Source organism: Rhincodon typus, chromosome 14, assembly GCF_021869965.1.
Source record: "Rhincodon typus isolate 14 chromosome 14, sRhiTyp1.1, whole genome shotgun sequence".
In the NCBI taxonomy this organism is placed as follows: domain Eukaryota; kingdom Metazoa; phylum Chordata; class Chondrichthyes; order Orectolobiformes; family Rhincodontidae; genus Rhincodon; species Rhincodon typus.
Genome location: NC_063345.1, coordinates 36,839,735 through 36,865,966, shown reverse-complemented (window position 1 = coordinate 36,865,966; position 26,232 = coordinate 36,839,735). Strand labels below are relative to the sequence as shown.

The 26,232-nt window shown below is 40.6% G+C and overlaps 1 protein-coding gene and 1 long non-coding RNA gene across 2 annotated transcripts in view; both read right to left on the bottom strand.

Annotated features, from left to right (window-relative positions):
* The window catches only part of dlg3 (discs, large homolog 3 (Drosophila)), a 474,567-nt gene that overhangs the window by 431,213 nt on the left and 17,122 nt on the right, over nucleotides 1-26,232 (bottom strand). The window contains exon 2 of the mRNA XM_048604865.1: nucleotides 24,203-24,334. Within this exon, the coding sequence (XP_048460822.1) occupies nucleotides 24,203-24,334 (132 nt within the window). The remainder of the gene's footprint in view (nucleotides 1-24,202; nucleotides 24,335-26,232) is intronic.
* On the bottom strand, nucleotides 2,809-4,642 carry LOC125484786. The gene is made up of 2 exons (XR_007263602.1): nucleotides 4,444-4,642; nucleotides 2,809-3,418 (listed from the first exon to the last, which is right to left on the bottom strand). It is a non-coding gene; the product is annotated as an uncharacterized LOC125484786 (long non-coding RNA).

Here is a 26,232-nt window from a genome sequence, read left to right as displayed (position 1 = left end):
CATGCTATTAATAAACACATTGAACTCGACCCCATATACATTCCACTATGGAGGAAACTTGGAAGTGAGGCAATCCATCTGCGGAACAACAAACCAGCTCGGTGAGCCAACCAACCTCAACACCCACAACCCAAGCTACAAATCTACTCCAAAATCTTAGAGCTTGAATGGTTTTGATGGAGTCACAATTCAGGCAATTCTTACTGTAACAGCCACAACAGGGTAATTGTAGAAATCTTCACATGATCCTCATATTGCAGTTTAGCAAGTGAGCTTTTCATTCCCTTAAAGCCACGTCAGCAGTGTTTGGGTCATTGATTGGAATTCAATTACTGATTTTTGATACTATTTGGAAATCTGGCCTGTTTGATGCTTAATCTTTTTATTTATCTGTCGGTCCACAAGTGCAATAGTAAGGCATGTCAGGAATCTGAAGTAGTAATTTTTATTTTTCACATGGACTAGCTCAAAGAAACAATGGTTAGACAGGGCAATCAAATCTCTTCAATATTTTAAGGTACATCAGAATTGCTCATTTGCTCATTTTATTACGAAGTCAGAAGTAAATATGATTGAGATTTGAATGTGACATTCTGACCTCATAATGTATGTAGATGCTACTGCATTTACCTTGGAGAAGTTGAGTTCTTTATCTTTGGTTATAGTTTTTATGCTAGATATTGAGAAGCAACCTTGAACAGGCAAAGAAGGAAAACCAAGACCTCTTTACCTTCAGGATCCATTTCCCAAACCCATTCAACTGATATTCATTTCCCTCCATCCCTGAGTTCCAATTCTTCATTCCTACCTGAGCTCCAATTCCCCATCTTCCACTCCATCCACAAAATTACATTTTTATAGTGACTAGACTTCAAGTCTACCTCAATGACTGTAAACCAATTGTCATTCTGAAGTTATGCAAAGCACTATACAAGTCTTTTCTCAGTGTTAGATTTATCTTAGTGCTTTAAATGTGCAGGAAGCACAAGCATTCATCTAGATCATGAAACTAAATAAGCATTTTGCAATTACTAAAGTGATAAATTCCAACAAAGCGACGTAGCCAACAGTGGATGCAAATAGAACATATGAACTACCCACTTCAGTACTAGAGAACTGTGAAAAAGTAAAGTTAGTGAAAATTACTCCACAGAAAGTTAAAGTTAATTACAATTTAAACTTGTAAACAGTTCAATAGCTACAGTTTGACACTATGACAAACATTTCCAAATGTTAAATCTATGTCTAAGGTTGAAGGTGAAACAGGCAGCTGATATAATTAGAAGAGAAGATTAGATAAATCAGAAAATAGTCTTTCTTTAGCAGTCCCGCAGGGTCAAGGATGAATTGCTTCCATTCAGGGGGTGGGGGAAGGGGGTCAGTTTCTGTCATGGCTGAATAGTCCAATCCTGGAGCTACTTGACTCTGCCTCAGGTGGGGCAGGTTGTGTTTGATAAGTGGGTGGAATGTTCTAGGTTTTGTGTGCTATTGCCCCTTGACCTCCACTTAGTGATGCTTAAAGTGGTTGGCATCTCTGCAGATGTTTTTCCAGTTTATGCATTCTAGGATAAATGACTCCCACATGTCAATGGGAATGTTGCATTTGTTTAGGGAGGCTTTCAGGGTGTCCTTGCAGTGCTTCCTCTGCCCTTCCTGTGATCGCTTACTATTGCAGAACTTGAAATCGACCACTTTTTTAGGGAGTTTTGTGTTTGGCATTGCAGACAATGTTATCCATCCATCACAGCTAGTTGTGCATGACCAATAATGGAGATATTGGCCTGGGAGTGGACACCCATGTTGGTATGACTAACCCGTCAGTGGATTGCAGGATTTTGCAAAGGCAGTGCTGGTGATAGCTCTCCAGGGATTTGAAGTGCCTGCTATATATAGTCTATGCTTCTGATGCATACAGCATTGTGGGGACCACAGCTACTCTGTAAATCCAGAGCTTAATGCTGGGCTTGAGCTCTTAGTCTTTGAATACTCTGTTCCCCAGGTGTTTAAAGGCTGCGTTGGTGCAGTGAAGTCAATGTTGGATTTGTTTGTCAACATCTGCTTGTACTGAGAGGAAGCTCCTGAGGTATGGGAAATGATCAATATTGTCCAGAGGCTAGCCGTGGATTTTGATGGCTACGGCAGTGTTCTGTGGTCGGATTGGGCTTTACAGAGCTTTGTTTTCTGGATGTTTAGTCTGAGGTTTAGCCTCCCGAATGCTTCGGTGAATATATCGACAATGGTTTGTAGCTCGGCCTCTCAATGAGCATACGTGCAGGTATCGCCTGATAGAAGTTGGGGTGGTCTTGGTTCAAGCCTGGAAGTGGTAAAGATTGAACAGTTTTCCACCCATCCTGTAGGTTAGGTCCACTCCAGAGGGGAGTTTCATGGAGATGGGTGGAGTGCAGAGAAGAGCTTCTCTAAAGCGTTGAGGATGCAACCCTCCTTGCCTCAGTTTGCATTTATATTGGGTCCGATCCATTGGTGGGGAACATGGCTTGCATGTTGTTGTGAAATGGTGATAAATTTCTACAGACGGCCAAATTTGAAGAGGATATCCCATAATCCCTCACGGTTTACAGAGTCAAGGCCCTTTGTGAGATTGAAGGTGGCCTTATATGCTGTTTTCTGCACTTACCTTGGATTTGTCACAATGACAAGTATTTGCAAAATGTTACATTTATGTCTAAGGACGAAAGATGAAACACCACAGTCAAAATAATCAGGAGTGAAGGTTAGATAAATCAGAAAATAGTGATTAGTTGACCTTAAACTTGAGAATTGAGCATGTACATTGCAAGAGAAAAGGTATTATTGAGAGAAATGAAGTTTTAATTGCTGAAAAAGGTGTAAGATGAGTCTGATTATGAATAGCAAGGTCAAATTCAACGTTACAAATTCCATTCTGTTAAAAAAATCTTACAGCATGTGTGAATCATTATAGCTAAGACTTGAAGGAGTAAATGTTTCAAAAGAATCAATAAATGATGTAAAACACCCCGTTCATCTTCTATGACACTGTTTGTCACATTTCCCAATAAGGGGGAGAATTATTAACCATACTGATCAATCTCTAATGATTAGACTAGAACAGGCCCACACATTACATGACAAATATCTCAGTAGTGAAACACTTTGGAACACATCCAAAGCCACATATTACACCCAAATATGCCATATTTCCCATATGTCATGTCTCAAATTATTCATGTTCTGTCCCAGAATTATGGGAAACTGTGAAGCAAGGGTACTTGGAGCAGATCTTGATCTAAGTTGCCCACAAAGATGTAGTCCTTTTTCCAATTGCTGCTTAAACCTGACATCAAGTCTAGGGGACATCTTGGCATGTAGCAGCAGGGATGTCAGCAAGCAGAGGAAGCAGACAATTACATCGAGGTGTTCGCACACAGCAAACCAGGAACTAAAAGAAATAAAACCAGAAAATACTAGAAATCTTTTGAACCTACAGTGAGAGAAACAATATTAGTGTTAACTTTGCTTCTCTCTTCACAGGTGCTGCCTGACTTATTGAGTATTTTTAACATTTTCAGTTTGGATTTCCAGCATCTGCAATGTTATGTTTTTACAATAAGTTAAAAGCATTCAATATACTTCACTATTAATTTAAATTTCCATGTAATAAATAAATTATGTTTGAATTCAAATGGCAGCTAAAATAAAGATAGCAAACTTTTTTTAAAAAAAGAAAAATAGTTGAATTTACCGCATTGGAAAATCAAACACTCAACATATATATTACTCTTTCAGGGTGAGTGATGCCATTAAAAAAGGAACTCAGAGGTCACTCAACAAGTTTAGCTTTTTTAAGGTTTCTTACAGAAAAACTAGGAAACTGAAAGTACAAAATTTAATCAGTACAGTTGGTCTGGATGGGTGGTGGATGTTGACTGAGAGGTGTTGGCGACAGCGACATTCTGCTATGTAGATAAGCATAGAATGAGTGAAAGCTACTTCTGAAATTCTGCATTTAACTGTGCCTGTGTGAGCTGAGACGTTGCTGTCAGTTTCAAAGGCATAACAAAGTGAATGCTGACAGTCTTGTTGTAATTACTCCAACAAAATCTGAGCTATACATTTCTGCTTCAGAATGAATGGCGATTTTTTAAATTCTACATTTATTTACCATAAGATTTCTTTTTCCAATTGCCACCATAAACTTGCTGATTTATTTTAGCATGATTTTGCAATTTAAAAGCCCCAATCTGCCTAACATGGTGGAAAGAATCTCCCAAATTGAAAGTGAATTGCAAGTGTGATATACATAATTCATGATCTATAAGGTATATGTCATCAATAATTTATACAACAAGATCTTGGATAGAGTAGTGTGTACTATTTCAGAGCCTAAATTTTTGCATTAATTTCTTTTATGGGAAAATTACTTCCCTTCAATTGTCACGTTGCTTCCCGATAAATAAAATTTACCTTTTTCTTTTATGAAGATGATGTCCTTTAATCCCCTACTTGTTCTCTTATAGGTTTATCATATGTGTAATACTCCTCCTTCCATCCTTCACAATTAATGTGCACAGTAAGTGAGTAAAATTCTACAAGTGAAATACTGTTATCTATTTGTGAATTTCTGGAACTCCCTGCCCAGTGAAGCGGTTGAAGCTACCCCGCTGAATGTTTTTAAGGCAAGGCTAGATAAATTTTTGAACAGTAAAGGAATTAAGGGTTATGGTGAGTGGGTGGGTAAGTGGAGCTGAGTCTCAAAAAGATCAGCCATGATCTTATTAAATGGCAGGGCAGGCTCGAGGGGCCAGATGGCCTACTCCTGCTCCTAGTTCTTATGTTCTTATTTGGCCGTTATCTAAGTCCATCTGTTGTTCATTTTACCCACCATAATGAAAATGAAATTTAAGAATACCACACTCATTATGGATTAATGTGCATTTAAAGCTACATTTTATAAATACTAAATAGGAGCAAAATGGGAAAACAGTGAGTTTCATTGAACTAATTGAAATTCTTGACCTCAGTCAGAAATCGATTTGTGGACTCATGAAAAGTTCTAGTCCGACCAACTTACTGTATCTACTGTAAAAGAATCTGAAATTTTTTGCAATTTTTAATGATCTAACAAAAACATATTAATAATTTTTTTCTATATTTGCTTCATTTTTTGAGGTTAATTCCATCCCTGCCAGTTTTACAAACCTTCAATATTCAAAGAAAGGGTTACAAAATCCTATTTCATTTATCTCTACCATTCAGACACCCTATGAGAAACACAATTCCTCTTCTTTGTAAAATAGGGCAACTCAACCTGCTATTATTTACCTGAAACAATGTGGATATTTCACTATTTTCTATTCGGACTACATGAGGTATTGTTAACCTTAATGTGCTGACCTACTTTTGCGCCTGAACTCGGTATTAAGGTGGGATTGAAGGTAGTAAAATGTAATTCTACAAATCATCTGACATCATCAAACTACTTCATTTTCAAATTAATGCTAATTTTGCTAAAAGAGAGAGTGGAATTGTCCAAGATCATCATGCACAGTAGAGCTATTTCAGTTTCATAGACGTGGAATGTTATTCTGTATTATTCTCTAAATCAGTTTAGGTCATGACTTAGCAATCAATCATTTCCAGTAACTGATAGAACTTGAATGCATTTATCCAAGTGAGAATGCACAAAACAACAAATGATTAACTATGTCTGTTACTTCTATTTGTGTGTGAATTAGGCTGACAATCAGAAACCAAAAACTTGGCACTGTCATGTAATTTCAACTTTGCAGATGGAAAGATGCATATAATGACTTTGAGTTGAACAAATGAGAACAAGCTGAATGCATGAATTAAGATTTCATCCTGCAAGCTACATCATCAAATTCTTTGGAGTTTATAGAATGGTTACTTGAGAGGTGTAAAAACATTCCCTCCTACATTAAGCTGGTAGATAATTCCCACGCAGATATTAAATGCTAACTTTTCTGCACATTCTCTCACAACCTTATATGGCATTTTACTACTGATCACTCTTAATTATTAAATATTCACTACTTCACTTCATAATTCATTCACAAAGCAGTTTCAAGCAATACTGCTAATGAAACACACACAGAACTAATACTACAGTCACTGGTTAGCATCCAGGAAGCTATTTGTCTCAAGGTATTTCAGAATAATATTTTAATTTAAATTGCACAATGCAATCTATATAAACTACTAGTACTGTAGAATTATGATATATGTAGGACAGAACAATCAAGTAAAGGATAATCCAATACTAGAATACACGCATATTTCCGTTTTACAACAATAAAAGTTATATAAAATCCACTTGATAATTAAAATTGGAGACAACATACAACCAGTTCTTCTCTTAATGGATCACCGTACTTGGCTGAGTACTGACAATAACAGTGTCTACTTGCCTTTAAATATTCAATGTTTATAAAGGAATACATACTAAGCAGATGGTTCATCACATCTTCATCATAAATAATCTCTTTGGGTGGAAAAAGTGTCTCAAAGGACTAATCTGTGAACTGTTCTGTTATTTTTGCCTTTGGCTAGATATGTACAATTAAATTAGGTTCATCATAAACACATTCAAAGAAACTGGTAAGCCTGTTAACCTTGGGAAAATTTGAGGCCTAATACATGTATAAAAAGTTCAGCAAAGTATTACCGACACTTCAAACATATGCCAATTACACAAACGCAGGCTTGACTACAAGTTTAGCCACAACAAAGAAAAGGAAGCTGCAATAATTTTCAGTAAACACTAGAACACAAAACAGAAATAGCACATCCTGGCTAATATACATCCCCCAAACAACAGCACAACAGTTTATCAGGTTATTATTACATTGTTGTTTGTGGTTACTTATTGCTTGCAAGCATCAGCTGCATTTGATACTTTATAATATTGATTACAGTTGAAATGTAATTTTGATGGTCTAAAATACTTTGGTACAGTCAGTGGTTGTGATGCAAATCTTTTTTTTCTATCTGACCATCCAATGTTGCAATTGATACTACATTTGCCACAGATCTTTTGGATGGCTCAGCACTGGACGTGAAGAATAACAGTACTGCATACAAATCTGCAGATTTATTTTATTGTAACTTTTCATGAAAATAAAGTAGATTAACACTCACCGTAAAAACAGTGGTCAGAGGCATGTTAAATGGCTTATCATTCTGACTAGAAACTGCTGCTGGCGATTATAACATGCCACTCTTTGAATTTGTTACAAGATTTATTTTACTGGAAATAAAAATCATTATCTGTGGCCTTCATTAAAATATAAGTATAATAGCCATGAATACTATTTTCATAACAAAGCGGGCCTCCCTGTTATTGCGTAAATGGCAGAGGAGGCTGAAAATTGGAATACATGCCTCCAAACATGATACCTACCATTTTTATTGGAACAGGAATGGAGCAGGGTCACTTTTCACAGATGCACATTTCATAGAGGCATATCAGTGCTTCCACCCATTTCTGATTTTTGTGATCAAGGTGCACAAAGCACAAGATGCATAGATTAGATCTGGTAGGAGCGGGTCTGAACTTCATAGAGTCCTTTGAAGAGATGGGATAACCTTTAATATAGCTATCATTGAATGCATTGAAGGTTGGAAGAGATAAATGTTTCGTGTCTCAACTACCAAGGGATTTGAGGAGCTGGCAGGAAAGTGTAGACAAAGGTCAAGATCGGCCATGATCATTTTTTGTTATTGTCATTCCAGGACGTCTTTGTGGAAGGTCAAGCACCCTTTGGCAAGGTCAAGTGAGAGATAAAGTACCTTTTAGATTGTTAAAAGGGACACGTAAATAAGTGCATAAACTCATAGTTGTCAAACTCATCAGAAATTTGAAAAGTGCAATTAAGGATAGGCATAAAATGATGGCCTACCAGCAACACTTACATCCCATGGAAGGCTAAAGATTGACAGCTCCAACTGGTTATGGGATCTTTGAGGTGGGATGATAAATTCCAAAATTGTCTTTATAAGGATTTATGCAGATAAAAACATATTTGTTCTTATAAAGAGATTATATAATTGAATGAGATTGAGTTTCTCAAAAATGAAGTCTGTAATAAATACTTAAAACTTTATTTATTTAATTTCAGTATGGATCTAAGGTCTGCTCATAGCAGACATTGGGTGAGTTGGTATGGTAGGTGCAAGAGTAAAGGTTGTTGGGTGGGGGTGACTGGGTTGGCAATGATGTTATCTTAGAGGTTTTGAAGGATCATGGGGAGGAGGGGAAATGTAGAGGGAACATTTGGTCATGGTGCACATGAGGAGTTGTAAGGTGGCTAGAAAAGGATAGTTGGCATTGAAGGTATGAAGTCCTATGGAGTGGGCAGGGAACATTGGCTGCCATGAAATGGGATCTTGTATCATGACATGCATTGTATAATTATGTGAGATTATGACATGTGATGTTCCAGTACAAAGGTTATGGGCCTCACCTGCAATCATTCTTTGTGTCTTGGAGTCAATAAGGAGATCAGCTAGCTCAGTAGGCTGGATGGTTGGGTTTGCAATGTGGAGTGAACAATAACAGCACAGGTACAATTCCTGTACTGGCTGAATTCATCATGAAGGTCCTATTCTCAACCCCGCCCTTCACGTGAGACGTGGTGACTCTCAGGTTATACTCATCATCAGTCATTTCTCTGTAATGAGAGAGCAGTCTCTGGTCCTCTGGGGCAATAGCAACATTGTCTCAGATGGAGTCAGTGTTGTGTGTTCTGTAAACACCCATGTGTGTAATGTACAGTAACAGCAGTTAGCACAGAATCAAACTGTGGGTAAGTATCTGATATTATAGCCGGTAAATAGCATTGTTAATAAATGTCAAGCTATTTGTTTCAACAAGAACCTAATTCCCTGCGGTATAAATGTTACACAAACTGAAGTATAGAAAACCATAAAGTGCATTAGTCACTGCTCATATTTTCAGACAGATATTCACCATTTACTCCGGTTCTCATTCAGGACTTTTGATCTGGTAAATTAGGCCAATTGGGACACCATAGTGAGTTTTTAAAATTCACTTGTGGGACGTGGGCGTCCTTGGCTGACCAGCATTTATTCAATGGCCAGCATTTATTGATGAATGACAATGAGTCTTATCAGAAAAAAGCATTGACAAATTCACAATTAATAAATTTAATTCACCTGATTCACATTTATGTCAACTACCTTACAGGGTCTGTTGCACGTACAATTTCAATAGTTAGAAATATGTAAAGTCTTCTGATATGCTGGATTATTTATAACAAGTTATGCCCTTTTTACAGATAATACGGCATCTGTTCATTAGGGTTAATAATGCAAATACACAGATGTGGGTCATGTTAATCTGTGTGGCTTTTCAATTATTATTTCCTTTCCTAACAAATGTCTCCAAATTGCTAATAAACCCCAGATGGAGTCAGTCTTTAAGTTCACAAGTCACTCTTCAGCCTTGAACATTATCATACTGTACAATGTCAATAAAGTTCCAATGTATTGTACTGACATTTTCACTGGTAGTTTTGAAAAAGCTGTGTTAATCTCATTCTTTAAGCATTAAATATCATAAAATGGTCACTTAAATTCTGATGCTATTACATTTTCTTTATGTGCATATTATTTTCAAGAGCTAGGCATTTGAGGGAAGATCCTGTTAACCATTTCATTTTATTTACTGGTGGTGGATCTCCTATGCTTGCTTAGTTGTATGAAGCAATTGCTGCTTATAGGCTTTTCAAAGTCCACTCTTTCACGTATTAATGCTGTAGGTTTTTTTTCCGAGCTCCTCCCAGAGTCCTCCACCAACACAGATACAGTGACATCCCCAGTTTCTCTACTTTCCAGGACTTCTTCAGAATCCTGACTACACAGAATCAGTTAAATACTCTTGACTTCTTGCCAGCAGGACTGCTAAAACTCAGCACTCCAAACACACAGCATTCCCCTATTTCTGTCCAAACTGAGAGCCCGGAACTGTCTTTGAAGTAAGGCAAGTGACCTATTAAAGCCACTGCAATAAGCCCCTCCATGATTGTGGGCAGAATTGAATGTTGGATCTAACGATTTTGGAACTCAGTATTCTGTGAATTTTACATTCTTATACAATGCTGAAAGTAAATTTCATCACACCTTTTCTCTTGGAGGAAAGAAAGTATCATTATGTCATCACTACCATTTAACTGATAATCCGGAGATCCAGGATAATGGCCTAGAGTCATAGGTTTGAATCCCAGCATAGCAGATGGTGAAACTTGAATTCAATAAAAATGTGGATTAAATAAAAACTAGCCTAATTGTGATCATGTAACTGTTGTTGATTGTTGTAAAACCAAGCCTGAATCACTAATGTTCTTTAGAGAGAATATCTGCCTTTCTTACCTGGTCTGAGCTACATATGACTCTACATTCACAACAATTTTTGTCTCCTAACTTCAGTCACAAAAGGCCCTTATCCACCATTCATCTCAGGAAGCAATTAGGGACTGACAATAAACGCTGACCCTGTGAACAATGCCCACATCCCATAAATGAATTTGAGCCTGTGCCTTTCATTCACATAGAGCAGATTTATAAAAATTTAAAAATGTAATTGAAACAAACAGAAGTAAGAATACATAACAAGTAGAATTTGCAGGATTTAAGAATCATGATATTTATATAACTTAGTGACAATGTTTTTGTTATGTCCTTCTTTAACGGTGTGAAGAAAATTTCAGGTAAGTTGACAATCCAGGCGTCACTCTTTTCATCAGCTGTATATATATATCTATATAATGCTGCCTTTAAGATAATTTTCCAAACTCAATCAGGATATTGACAACAAGGTTAAAATAGCTTTTTTATGTGCCAGCCATTTGTCCTTTCAGAATTAAAATCTCTTATTGCATTTTTTGAGGATATTAAGATGCATTCTGTGTTTCAATACAAGTGTGCTGCATTCCTGTATTTGATCTCTGCACACTTTAATATATTTCACTTTCTCCTGATTACATTTCAAACATACCTTATTTAATTTTTTCTGAGCAACATCCATGGCTTCACCATACTTAGTTTTGACTTTACTATTGCGAAGCTGGGTAGACTATTTTAATGTTTGTAAAGGGGAAAGAGTGTGTGGTCCCTTTAAAAGATGATGCTTTTTTTAGGCTTGGAGATAAAAATAATGTCGGCAGGCAGCAGCAGACGCACAGAGTCCTTGAAATTGAAACATTGTATCAAAAGGCTACACTATTAGCAGGCAAAGCAGCATTTTTACCAAGACAACAGGTTTTTGAATTTAGCCCATTAATTTCAACCAGGCCCCAGATACCAAAACCCAATTAAATTTAAAGCTAATGGTTTTGACAACCTAGGACCAAACCTATTGTAAAAAATTAATAGGTCATCAAGGGTACAAAAGAAGTGGGTATTCGAAAATCGGGGTGAGAGTCAACTGTCATCTGCCAAGAGAACAGCTCTCAGCTATAAAAGAAAGAATCACTGACTCTCCAAGCTCTCAGAAAACCATCATCTAAACTAAAGCTACAATGGCAATCTTAGCTAATATTCCTGACACAATAATTTGAAGGAGAAATGCATTCCTGACTATGGATCAGTGGAAAGGTCACGGAGCATTCCGGCAGACTCATCCTGGCTGTAATTTCGAGAGACTAAGTTTTAATTTATTTCTCTTTTTACTTTGGTTTATATAAGTGGGGCTTGTATTTATTGGAACAGCATACCATTAGAATTTTGTTTATTCAAGAATAGCTAGTAGTTAAGGGAGAATTGTTTGGTTTGTTAGTAGTTCTGTTAATTTGTTTACTGTTGGATAAATCAATTGTTACTTGTTGATTATATAGTGAGTATCAGGGATTTCTTTCATTTAATCACTACTTTATAACAGATTGGGGGTGGGGTCTGTTGAGAGGCAGGTTATAATACTTTTCAGACTTCCTTTAGCAGATTACGAGGCAAGGCGAGCTTCTCTGGATGTTTTGGCTTTAGTTTTCAGAGCGGGGTCGACCTCTCCTTCGTAACATTACTTTTGAACACTTTTAGCCTCCCACACAATTCACAAATGAGTATCTCTCAGGGTTACAATGATTTTAGGCTTTCTTGGTCTTCAAATGCAAATCCCTTATAATTGTTGGCCCCCTTATCTATTCCTACTATAAAAATATTCGATGCAATGTGTTTCTTCCAAGTTTCACTTTCTGATGTGACTTATCCTGTCAGCTGCACCAGTTTAACTGGTTTAACATCCACTTAATTTATTGGTACTACCTTTTTTGAAGACTCTTAGTAAAATAACTCCAGAGAGTCCGTTATCCCATTACCAAGTCACCTTTTAATTACACACGAAGAGACATTGACTCTTGAACTGCCTCTTCAGAGTCAGTTCTCAGAGTTCCAGAATCTCTGACATTTCTGTTTACATCTGTCAGCCAGGGCTCCCTGATAGGACCAGATAAACAGCCCCTATCAAGGAACTCATATTCTATGAGGTCCAGCTGGCTGACCTCACTTAATCACTACACTAAGTGTTCCTATTACTTGTAGCAGTTTACTATTCTGTTTCTAATGTTTGCTTTAACATGCCTTGTTTTATGGCAATGAAAACATGCTGATTTCCGATCATCACTTTTATTCTCTGTATTATCCTTTTAATAAACTGAAAACTCTACTGCCTTCTCCTGGGAGCCATATTCTTGTCTATTCCTCCAGTTATTATGTTGGTAACCATATGACTACTTATAAACACTTAGATGGCTCAACAAAACATAAGCATCTGCAACAACTCTTGCCCACAGATTTTAGGTATCTCATACTCATCCAAATAGGATTAAATTGTTACTGGAATGCTATTCCTGAATTTTTCCATAATCTCAATTTCCCTCACAATTTTAAAAACTTGCTTTAATTTCAATGAACAAAACCATTAATCCCACAGTAGTTACTTTTCCCGAAGCTAATTGAATAAATGTCCAACTAGGTTTCTCCTTTACTGTCCTAAACATTAAGCTTCAGGAACAAGTCAAGAACTGCAGTTTTAACTGTTTCATAACCTGAGGACTAATCTTCGGAAAAAGAAGAAAACACTCATTGTTTTACTGGTCAGTATACTTTGCAGCACAAGAATCCTGGAGTCCTTTGGCCACTTGGTCCTTTTAGCAACTTTCTCAAGCAAGAGAAAATATCACTGATTCGATTTGATTTGATTTATTGCAGTCACATGTACCTAAGTACAGTGACAAGCTTTGTTTTGCAAGTAGTGCAGGCAGGTCATAGCAAACAAGACAGAGCGAGGCATACAAGGTTACAACTGCTCAGGAGGTGCACAAAGCAAGATCAACATTAGCAAGATCAACATTATTTGAAGTTAGAGAGGTCATTCAGCAGTCTAATAAAGGCAGGAAAGAAGCTGTTCCTGAACTTGTTAGCTTCTGTATCTTCTGTCTGAAGGAAGAGGTTGGAAGAGAGTATTACCAGGGTGGGAGGGGTCTTTGATGATGTTGGCAGCCTTGCTGTGGCAATGAGAAGAGTAAATGGGATCCATAGATGGAAGGTTGGCTTCAGTGATGGTCTGGGCTGCGCACACAACTTTCTCTAGTTTTTTTTACAGTCCTGGGAAGGGCAGTTCCATACCAAGCTGTTAAGCACCCAAATAGAATGCTTTCTATGGTACATCGGTAAACATTGGTGAGGGTCTTTCTTAAGCCACCTTTGCCCCATCTTCATTGAATTTAGGGACAAAAATAAAACATTTTTGCTCAAATCCAACTTCTGAATTCACCAAAGAACCTCAGACAGTACCTTCCAAGCCCACGACCACTTACATCTAGAAGGACAAGGGCAGCAGATATATGAGAACACCATCTTCAAGTTCCTCTCCAAGCCACTCACTAACGTGACTTGGAAATATATCATTATTCCTTCACTGACGCTGGGCCAAAATCCTGGGATTCCCTCCCTAATGGCATTGTGGGTCAACCCACAGCACATGGACTGCAGCGGTTCAAGAAGGCAGTTCACCACCACTTTCTCAAGGGCAACTAGGGATGGGTAATAAATGCTTGCCAGTTAGCAACGCTCACGTCCCAAAATTAAATAAAAAAATGAAAAAATTCCCTTCTCATTCAAATTATTGCATTGTTTTGCTGCCCGTATTCTAAGCTTTTCCTTTTCTAGTTCATGCTCCCTGATTTTTGTTTCTCTTTGAAATTCAATTCCAAGCATATACCTCTCCATTTCTATCTCAATCTGCTTTATCTGCATTTGAATTCTAGCTGTGTTCCACACGGGTTAAACTCTTCTTCCAATCCCAGATTATTATGCTATTACCTCAATTATACCAGGTTCCTTAGCCCTTACTTTTCATTCCAACTTCAAATATCCTGCTAATACTATTAACTAGCCTTAGTAATTGTTTGCCAATCATTCCAGGATCCAGCTTCCAAACTCAGAGAAGTCACAGCAACTGGCAAAGCCATTTTGGTTTCTAATAAGTGTAATCAAAGTCAGAAAATGGATTTCACCACATTTATGAGCAACATTGAAGCTCACGGCTTGAAAGTGACAGTAGTAACATGGATACAAATTGTTTGAGAGATGGACAATAAGGAGTACTGCTTAATGTGCGTTCTTCCAACTTAAGGGATGTTCATAGTCTGTTCAGACTCCTGCTCTTCGTGATATATATTAATGACATAGACCTTGGTGAGGAGACAATTTAAATATTGTGGACTTTGTAAAACTTGCAAGTTTTGTGAACTGTGAGCAAGTTGGTGTAGAAATTCAAAAGGTCAGTCAGATTGGTGGAATGGGCGGACAAATAGCAAATGAAATTTAATGCATAGAAACGTGCAGTGATTAAGTTTGACATTCAGAGGAGTGAAAGACAATAAAAATGAAGGGTACAGAATAAAGGGTGTGCAGCCTGCCCTGCCAATAGTGGCCCTTTCTGCTCCCTATTATCGATGTGATTGGACTCCCAGTTTCCAACCTCTAACAATGTCTGATGCAATTCTGTGCTCCCTGTTCCAGCAACCTGTCAAATTTCACAAGTAGAACACTAAGACCAGAAAAGGCACTTGGAAGGCAGGCACTAAAGTAATGCACAAGGGTGGTTAACTACCTTGGAATACGGCATGGTTGGATTTATACATCTGGTTTGGACTGTTTATTATTGTGGTTAAATTGACATTGTAATAGTCAGTACTAGAGGGAAGGCAAGGTTTGGCAGATAGAGGATTGGGGTTATGTTTGTTGGTGTCACAGTCAAATGATCAATTACATGCAACCCTGTCTAAAAGTGACTTTTAGGTTGACTCCTCCTTTCTTATTTCTCTTCCTCCATCCACTGGTGACAAGGGCTCGAACACCATGATGACAAAGTTGCACAGCATACTTTAGACAGCCAAGAATATTGACAACCAGTTTGCCAAATAGTACAGAGGGATCCAGCTGATGGAAGCATCCTTTTGTAATGCTCTATCTTCTTTGATTTGATTTGATTTACTTATTGTCACTTGTACCTAAGTACAGTGAAAAGCTTTGTTTATGAGCAGTACATGCAGATCATAGTAAGCAAGGATATACAGACCATTGGGTGAAAGAAATAAACGTAGCCAGAGGCATACAGGTTACGTCGCACAGGACATGCACTAGGCAAGATCAACATTGGCAAGATCAGCATTATTTGAAGTTAAAGAATTCATTCATCATTCTAATAACAAGAAGGAAGAAGCTGTTCCTGAACTTGCTGATGCATGTGTTCAAGCTTCTGTATCTTCTGTAGCAGTAACATTGTTTAGGCCTTGCCACAGGTGGCGGGAGTCTGTTTGGTTGCTTTTGGGCCTCTAGCTTGGTCAGGTACTGTAGTACCGGGGTGCAATGGGTCTTTGAAGATGTTGGCAGCTTTTCCACGCACCGAGCTGTGTAAATGGAGTCCATGGATGGAAGGTTGGATTCAATGATGGTCTGGGCTGTGCACACAACCTTCTGTAGTCTTTAACAGTCCTCAGACAAGCAGTTGCCACTCCAGGCTGTTAAGCACCCAGACAATATGCTTTCAATGGTGCATCTGTAAAAGTTAGTGAGGATCCTTACAGATGTGCCAAATTTCCTGAGCCGCCTGAGGAAGAAGAGGCATTGCTACGCCTTCTTGACTGTTGCATCTACATGGGAAGTCCAGGACAGGTTGTCAGTTATCATCACTCCTAGGAACGTAATGCTCTCCAACCTCTCAACCTCAGTTCCGTTGATGTAGATGTGTTCTCTTCCTTTCTTTCTGAAGTCAATGATCAGTTCTTTAGCTTTGCCTATGCTGAGAGAGAGGTTGTTCTCATTGTACCACATCACCAAGCCCTCTATCACCTCTTTGTATTCTGGTTTGTCGTTGTTAGATATCCAACCTACCACAGTGGAGTTGTCAGCAAACTTGTAGATGGCATTTGTTCAGAATTTGGCAACACAGTCATGAATGTACAGGGAGTACAGTAGGGGGCTGAGGATGCATCCTTGGGTGCTCCAGTGTCAAGTGTTATCATGGAGGAGGTGCAGTTACCTATCCTCACTGATTGCAGTCTGTGGGTCAGAAAGTTGAGGATCTAGTTGCAGAGGGCAGAGGTGAGACCAAGGTGACACAACTTTGAGATCAGTCTGGAGGCGATTATGGTGTTGAAGGCAGAGCTTTAGTTGATGAGTAAGAGTCTGAGGTAGGTATCCTTGTTGTCCAGATGTGGATGACTGCAGGGCTAGGGATATGGCATCCACTGTGAACCTGTTATGTCAGTAGGCAAACTGTAGGGGATCAAGACAGGCTTGGAGACTGGAGTTGATGTGGGCCACGGCCAGCCTCTCCAAGCACTTCACGATTGTGGAGGTCAGAGCCACTGGGTGATAGTCATTAAGGCACGTTGCATGTGCTGTCATAGGTATGGGGATGATGGGGGTCTTCTTGAAGCAGGTGGGGACTTCAGCTTGTAGGAGAGAGAGGTTGAAGATGTTGGTGAATACTTCCACCAGCTGGTCTTCACAGGATCTGAGTGCTCAGCCGGGGACACTGTCCAGGCCCATCGCTTTCCTTGGGTTGACTCCCAGGAAGATCGATCTGACGTGTATAGCAGTGACAGTGGGGCTGTCGGGGCAGCCAAGCATAGAAAGCACTGAGCGCATCAAGAAGGGATGTGTCTTTGTCCGCTATCTTGCTCTGCTTCCTTTTGTATCCCATAACGTTGTTTAGGCCTTGCCACAGGTGGCGGGAGTCTGTTTGGTTGCTTTTGGGCCTCTAACTTGGTCAGGTACTGCCTCTTAGCCTCTGTGATGGCTTTGCGGAGGTCATATCTGGATCTCTTGTACAGGTCTGGGTTGTCCGACTTGAATGCTGCACATCTGGTCTCCAGCAGGGAGTGGAGTTTCTCGTTCATCCAGTTGGGAAACACTTGGATTGACTTCTTTGGTACACAGTTCTCCACATATTTGCTAATGAAGTCTGTGACGGTGGTGGCATACTTGTCTAGGTTTTCCGCTGAACACTTGAATACGGTATAGTCCATCAATTTCAAGCAGTCCTGGAGACGGTCTTCCATTGCCTTGGACCAGCATTGTACAGCTTTTTGTGAAGGCTCCTCCCATTTCAGCTTCTGCATGTAAGCTGAGAGGAGGAACACAGCGCTGTCATCTGATTTTTCAAAGTGTGGGCGCGGGATGGAGCAGTAGGCGTCTTTGATGGTTGTGCAACAGTGTTCCAAAATGTGTGGTTCTCTGGTGGGGCTGAAGATGTGTTGTTGGAAATTTAGCAGCACCCTCTTGAGGTTGGCTTGGTTGAAGTCACCGGCCATGATGAATAGGGCCTCAGGGAATGTTTGTGACATTCATTTTATCTAGGGCATTCTTCACATCCGCATGGGGTGGAATGTAGACTGCTATCAGGATGGCGCAAGTGAACTCACGGGGCAGATAGTAGGGACGACATCTTACTGTAATGTATTCTAGGTCCGGGGAGCGGTAGCTTGCCAGGGTGACTACGTCTGAGCACTAGGAGGAGTTGATCAGAAAGCATGCCTCACAGCCCTTCGCCTTCCCAAGGACACCATGCAGTCCATGCAACATATGGAGATCCCATCAGCTTGTAGGGCACAGTTGAGAATGACAGGGGTGAGCCAGGTCTCCAAACAGTCTCTCAGTTCCCTCTGGAAGGCAAGTCTAGATATAAGTCATCCATTTTGTTTTTCATAGCCTGGATATTTACTTGGAGTTTGCTGGGGAGGGGGTTCTTGTGACAGCATTGTTTCAACCTCACCTTCAGGCCAGCCCGTTTTCCCCGTTTCCTTGTGGGTTTCCTGAATTTGGACGGTCCCGGGAGTCAGTGCTCCGAGTCTTCTGGTCCTGCACCTGAGTGAGTCAGGTCCGGGCAGGCTGGGCCTCCCCCTGGACAGGAGGCTCCGAGGTTATTGGTCGGGCCTGAGCCAGTCTGGTCTCCTCAGGGATGGGTCGCAGTGGCAGGATTTTCGTTCCTGGGCACAGTCCCAGGTGTCAGTGGTGTGGGTCTTCTGCTCCTACAGGTAAGAGAGTCGGTCCTGATCATCGTTCCACAGACAGCTGCTCTCGCTGCATCCTGAGATCCACACTCTCAGCCTCTCTCTCCAACAGCATTGCAACAAACTGGCTCAGGGCTGTACCACTCCACAGTTCCACTTCATCATCCGGCTCATTCGTCATGCTAACAAGAAACTTTTTCTTTTCCTTTCAGGCACAAGATGCAACAACTCGAAGATACCCACGGCCTTCTGGAACCCTCCCCTCCTCCCCTTCCCTCTGACTCCACCCCCACTCCCAACCCCACCTTCTGTCGGGTATTCACTATCCCTCCTAACCTTCAGCTCTCCAATGCTGACTGCTCCATACTCAGCAAAGGCCTCAGCTTTATTCCTCTGCGTCCCCACCTTAAGAAATTTTGGGCATGACACGGCGTCGAACTCTTCTTCTGCCGTCTTCACCTCCATGCCCCTTTCTTTGGACAAGAGTCCTCTCCCCATCCCACAGACCCCTTTGCCCAGTTCTAACGCTCTCCTTCCACCTGGACCCCTCCCTCCGGCCTTTTACCTGCACTCGATCTGTTCACTGAGAACTGTCGACGTGACATTAGTCGCCTCAATTTCGCTGCCCCTCTCACCAAATCCAACCTATCTCCCTCTGAACTGACTGCATTCCATGCACCCAGATCTAACCCTGACTTTGTTATCAAGCCTGCCGATAAGGGTGGTGCTGTTGTAGTCTGGCGTACTGACCTCTACCATGCAGAGGCTGAGCGCCAACTCTCAGATACCTCCTCCAACTTCCCCTGGACCATGACCGCACCATGGCACATCAGGCCACTGTATCCACTATGGTTACTGATCTCATTTCATCTGGTGGTCTCCCCGCCTCCGCTTCCAACCTGATAGTCTCCCAACCCTGCACAGCTCATTTCTACCTCCTCCCAAAAATCCACAAACAGGACTGTCCCGGCAGACCCATTGTTTCAGCCTGCTCCTTCCCCACAGAACTCATCTCTTCCTACATTGGCTCAGTCTGCTCTTCCCTGGTTGAATCCCTGCCCACGTACATCCATGATTCCTCTGATGCCTAACGCCGGTTCCAAAACTTCCAGTTTGCCGGTTCCAGCCCCCTTCTCTTTACCACGGACATGCAATCCCTTTATACGTCCATTCCCCACCAGGAGGGTCTTAGGGCTCTCCACTTCTTCCAGGAGCAAAGACCTGAACCATCCCCACCCACCACCACCCTCCTCCACTTAGCCAAGCTTGTCCTCACCCTCAATAACTTCTTTTTTAACTCCTCTCATTTTCTTCAGGTAAGAGGGGTTTCCATAGGTACCTGCATGGGCCCTAGTTATGCCTGTCTCTTCATGGGGTGCGTGGAATATTCCTTGTTCCAGTCCTAGTCCGGCCCCCAACCACAACTCTTTCTCCGATACATCGATGATATCATCGGTGCTGCTTCCCTCTCTCATCCGGAATTGGAAAACTTCATCAATTTCGCCTCCAAAATCCACCCTGCCCTCACTTTCACCTGGTCTATCTCTGACTCCTCCCTTTCCTTCCTCGACATTTCTGTTTCCTTTTCTGGGGATAGACTGGCCATTAATATCCATTACAAACCCACTGACTCCCACAGCTACCTAGACTATACATCCTCACATCCCACTTCCTGTAAAGACTCCAACCCATTCTCTCAGTTCCTCCACCTCCGTTGCAAATGTTCAGATGAGGCCAAATTCGACAAGGGAGCCTCCGCAATGTCCACCTTCTTCCTCAACCGAGGATTCCCCAGCTCCGTTGTCGACAGAGCCCTCAACCAGGTCCGACCCATCTCCCATGCTTCCACCCTCACCCCTTCTCTTCCCTCCCATAACAGCAATAGGGTTCCCCTTATCCTCACCTACCATCCCACCAGCATCCACATCCAGAAGATCATCAGATGCCATTTCCACCACCTCCAGCAAGATGCCACCACCAGACACATATTCCCCTCCCCTCCCTTCCGCAGGGACCGTTCCCTCCAGGACACCTGGTCCACACTTCTTTCACCCCCAATACCCCCCACAGCCCTATGGCACCTTCCCCTGTAACCGGCGAAGGTGCAACACCTGCCCATTTACCTCCTCCCTCCCCAGTATCCAAGGGCCCAAACATACATTCCAGGTGAAGCAACACTTCACCTGCACTTCCCAGAATCTAGTCTACTGCATTCGCTGCTCACAATGTGGTCTCCTCTACATTGGGGAAACAAAGCGTAGACTTGGCGACCGCTTCGCAGAACATTTACGCTCTGCTTGCAAAAAAGACCCTGAACTACTTGCTGCCTGCCACTTTAACGCACCAGCCTGCTCCCTGGCCAACATCTCTGTCTCTGGCTTGCTGCACTGTTCCAGCAAAGCCCAACGCAAGCTGGAGGAACAACACCTCATTTTCTGCTTGGGGACCCTTCAGCCCTCCGGACTCAATATTGAGTTCAATAATTTTAGGGCCTAAGCTCTCCCATGTCCCAGCCCCCTACCCCACACACCAGGCCTTGTTACCACATAGCCTGCCATTACACACCCGCTGTTGTTAGTCACTAACAGTCCCCATTAACAACTATTCACCCTCCCAGGCTGATCATTATCAACTCCTTTGTCTGCCCATCTGTCTTTCTCTCTCTTTGGGCTCTATCCTATCATTTACTCCCTACCCCACCCACCTCCCTATTTTCTGCATATAAACTGACGTTTTCCCAGCCACCATCAGTTCTGAGGAAAGGTCACCGGTCCCGAAACGTTACCTCTGTTTTTTCCATCACAGATGCTGCCAGACCTGCTGAGCTTTTCCAGCAACTTTGTTTTTGCTTTCAGTCCTGATCAGGCCAGGCCTCCTTGGGATGTTGTACTTTCTTCAAGGCAAAGATGACCATGTTCATCATCTAGGGAGTTTGGCAGGGTTTGCTCAGTAATTAGGTGACTGCTAAGGTTGATCTGCACAAACAGGACATATTCTGAACAAGTTGCTAGTTCAGGATATTCTCTCCTTGCATATTCTTTCACTTAATTTCGAAGGATGGTGTACCTCGTTTTTATTTTATTTCATCAGGTGCAACGATTCTGGGTGAGTTTTTCCCAGGACTCAAATTTGATATCAATCTCCTACGTGAAGCCTTCAGAACGTTCTTGAAGCACTTCCTCTGGCTGTCATGAGAATGCGGCCAGGACTCGAGGACCCCATAGAGGATTTATTTCATTAAGCTAGTGTCAGGTTACAAGACTGGTTATGAGACCAGCCTAATTTAGCTAATGTCTGCTCTATCACATTGTATGTAGCAGTATGACTTCTACTCTATCTATGGTACCCTCATATTTATGATTTGCAACACTGGGATTATCAACCATATGGTCAGAGGATAGAACTTGTTTTCTAACGACTACTTTTTGATTTGTTGCAGTATAGTTCAGATTTGACATCCTGAGTTCAGAAAGCAATGTGCATGTACTCAGTGGCACCCTGCACCAGAAAGAAGTTTGCAGCCTGAATGAAACCAAATGCTTATTCCACCTGCTGCTCCCAAACAAGAGGGAATAAAATATAGTCAACTCTCTGTTAACAGAGAACTTCAGTGTCCTCCCTTATACAGCATTGAGTGGTTATCGAAGATGTTGCAGTTATCTCCAGCACCAGCCTGGAAGGACATACATGCATAAAAGTCAATTACCACAATCACCTTTATGGTCAATAGGGATCCAGCCACTGTCCTGAGGTGAGGATGTTGCGGGTGACAGATTTCAGCAAGGACATTCTTTGTGAAGCATACATGTCTTGCACATCAATTCTAGCTTAGACTTGGATATGGGAATTGCTTCTAAGTACACTGAGTGATTACTGACATTATAACAAGTAGTTAGACAGTGACTGATATTAATTGATTAATTATGTATGTATGTATGAGGTGGGAACTGATGGGACTAGTGAGTGTGGAAGTAGCTGTAAGATTGAACAGTTAATAAACACTAACCATAAAGGAAGGTGTCTTGGTTTTTATTTCACCAGCTGGCTTGGACCTAGATTGACAGTGGTAGCAGAGGAAGGCTGCCTAAAGGTAAACAATGGAACAAAGTGCTCGGACAGAAGATTGTAAAGTAGAGTTACTTTCGAGGAAGAATGGCTGAAACCAAGTGAAAAGTGTTTAGATGTGATTTGGCACTGAGGTTCTATGAATGTATGATCAATGGATATGTGGATACAAGTTATATTTTAAAAGAATAGCCAGGTATAGCCTTGGAACTGTCATCTCCTATAAAAAGCAAGATCAGGTGTAAAGTATTCTCACAGCTAGAACCTTGACAACTGGGCACCGAGGACAGTTTACAAATTGTATTAAAAGTTTTATGGACAACACTTATAGGAAAGATAATCTATACATGCAAATGAGGCGTTTAAATGCGATGGTCTATTGGTATTATCGCTGGACTGTTAATCCAGAGACCCAGATAACGTTCTGGGGACCTGGGTTCAAATCCTGCCACGGCAAATGGCGGAATTTGCATTCAATAAAAATATCTGGAATTAAGAGTCTAATGATGACTATAAATCCATTGTCAATTGTCGGAAAAACCCATCTGGTTCACTAATGTCCTTTAGGGAAGGAAACTGCCATCCTTATCTGGTCTGGCCTACATGTGACTCCAGACCCGCAGCAATGTGGTTGACTCTGAACTGCCCTCTGGGCAATGAGGGATGGACAATAAATGCTGCCTAGCCAGCGGCGCCCTCATCCCGTTAATAAGGAAAAAAAATTATGAAATTTCAATAAATTTTAGAAAGTAAGATGCATATTCTTTAGAAGACTATATGATAGAATTTAGCAGACAATATGCAAGATGACAAAAATTCTTTTTGGAGATTCCCAATTGAGTGCTTGCCTTTAAATTGTTTTACACTGTTAAGGTGTCGAACAGTTAGATTTTCAAAAAAATTAGACTGTCCACTTCAGCCTGTGGTCAGCGGTAACCCACAGGATGTTGAAAGTGGGGGGATTCAGCAATGGTAATGCTGTTGAATATCAAAGAACAATGGTTAGATCCTAACTTGTTAGAGCTGGCCATTGCCTGGCATCCATGGGACTTAAGTATTACTTTCCACAACCTGGATATTGCCAAGTGTTGCTGCATATGGATACAGGTTGCTACAAAACCTGAGGAGTAGCAAATGGTGCTGAACTTATTGCAACCATCAGCAAACCTCTCCATGTCTGACCTTATGATGAAGGAAAGATCATTGATGAACTTGCCGAAGAACATTCTATCTGAAAGTACTTGTTTTTTTTTAAATAGAGCTGGTGGAAGAATGGGGTAAATAGGTGGGTACTTAGATGTTGTTGGGTATTTGCTGCTGCAGAATGCATATTCAGCATTACACACTGATTGACATCATGTTTCACCTTCCTCCAAAACCCATTAACATCCTCGTCGACATGTCATCACATGAAACTCACATGAAAAATGCACATAAGTACTGCAAACATCATGTTGGCCTCTAAGGTACCACACTGTTCCCAAAAAACAAATGCTATTCATAGAAACTTTTATTTGATCTAATTCCTGAAAATATGCAAATTGCTGTGCTAGTCATAAAGTTCTAACTATTAGTTAAATTTAACATATAAGAAGAAGAATTACCTAACAGTGCTCGGAACAAGTCACTTCTTAAAATGTTTGTGACTTTCTCAATTGCCATTCGGAGTTGCTCCTCCTCTAGTTCTGGCAGATTCATGCCATACTTTGCAAGTAATTGCACTGCACGCTCAGTATCTACAAAAAAAAAAGCAAAATAGGATGCTTTAGGTAATTTCATTTATCCAGTATATTCAGAGGACATTAGGTGATGGTGAAATATTGAGAAATAAATCATTCAGACAATCTGGAACATCTTATCCCATAAAAAATGGACCACTTTCTACAACTATTTACCATAGCAAAATCTAATTTTACCATGCATAGTGTGAAGACCTTTTTATTAAACAAAACATACTTACAGCAATCCTTATTAAGGATACTAATATCTGTAGCAGTAACCTTAAACCACAGTATTTTCTTCATAAAGAACCTACCTATGCTGTGTTAAGAAATAGATGGTTTGATGAAATTTGTTCTAAGTTTGATAGTTGTCAAGAGGAGAAAAATTAGTTATCATTTCAGGTGCAAATATTTTGTTACATAACCAGGTTAAAGAAATTTAAAGTTTGGACAATTCAATTTGGAACTGAGGATATTAAGGAATAACTTGCGAGAGGTCTTCAGGATTATCTGGTAAAAATTTTGTATTTCCACTGATCATTGAGACAAGAGTAAGAACAATAAAAGATGAAATCATAACAAAAGTAAATAAATCAGAGAATAAGAAAAACTCCTTAGATATACTAGGATGTGAAATGTTTAAACTAAATTCTTTTTGGTGGAAATTAGCCAATTGCTTTATAAAGGAACATTAGCAGGTTTGGAGACTAAGTAGAAAAGTGGAATTTGACCAGGTGTCTGACGTAGAGAAAAAGGCCAGCACAGATTTGCAGAGAAAAACAGCATGCATCTGTATTGTAATTTTCTAGTTACTTGTCACGTAACCTGTAACTCTGAAAAAAGGTCTGCACTAGAAACGTTTAACTCTTCAGATACTAACAGACGTGGTGTATTTTTTTTTTCTGTCTTTTTGGGCCAGAACACCAGTCTAACCTTAACCATGGTTACATCAGGAAAGACTTAGAAATAGTGACATCATATACTTAGGGTGCAAATCAGAAGGATACATACAAAACCTTCATAATGACGAGTCATGTATGTAGGAAGTTAAATTCCATCTCAGTAGATCAATGTGCGCTTAACCACTGTAGAAACAGTTGCCTGTGGGAAAACATTTGCCTATTTGATTACTGCCTATGACTGAGGATGTCCTGTCAATTCACATAAATAGCCTTCATATTTGAAGTTAATTCAATTAGAATGTGCATAATTCTTCTTGATGGAGCTAACCTGTCTGTTTTAAGAGATTGTTTACGATTTTAAAAAAAGCTCAAATATACTCACAACACAACACAACTCAATTACAACAGTTCTGTGCAATGGAGTATCTTGGCAATAAGTGATGCCACAATTGCACAGAACATATGCGGTTCGTCCACAGTATGTATCTGCAAGTGCCATGCAATTTGTAACGCAACTTCCGTTCCGTAATGCATCACAGCTGTGACCCAGCCAGCAGGCAGATTAGCTTTGGAAAGCTAAATGGTGATATGTCAGCAGAAGCTAGCAAAAAGGATGGGAAATGACATGGTCCTTCATTGATAAAGTTCTACTTTAGCCAATCCAATGTCCATTTCTCCCAAACTCTCCTTCTCAACACAAATCCAAATTCTTCGGTGGACGGAACTGAATACTTGTTGTAATAGCGGCACATCTGGTTTGTCCCCGACATGTCGCTTGAGTCTTCACTAGCTTGCCAATTTTTTCCAGATGATGACCAAAGCACATCAGATCAATGTGGTAGACATCCTCTACATCCTCTAAGCTTGTACACACTTCATCAGCCTGGCTTTTATCTTTTTACCTGATGTCACCGTTATAACTTTACATCTTAATGAGTAATCTTTGAGTTGAGAAAGTACCTTTGTAAGTAGCTTTGACCAGATAATTTCCAAAGGCTAATGGTCTCTCTC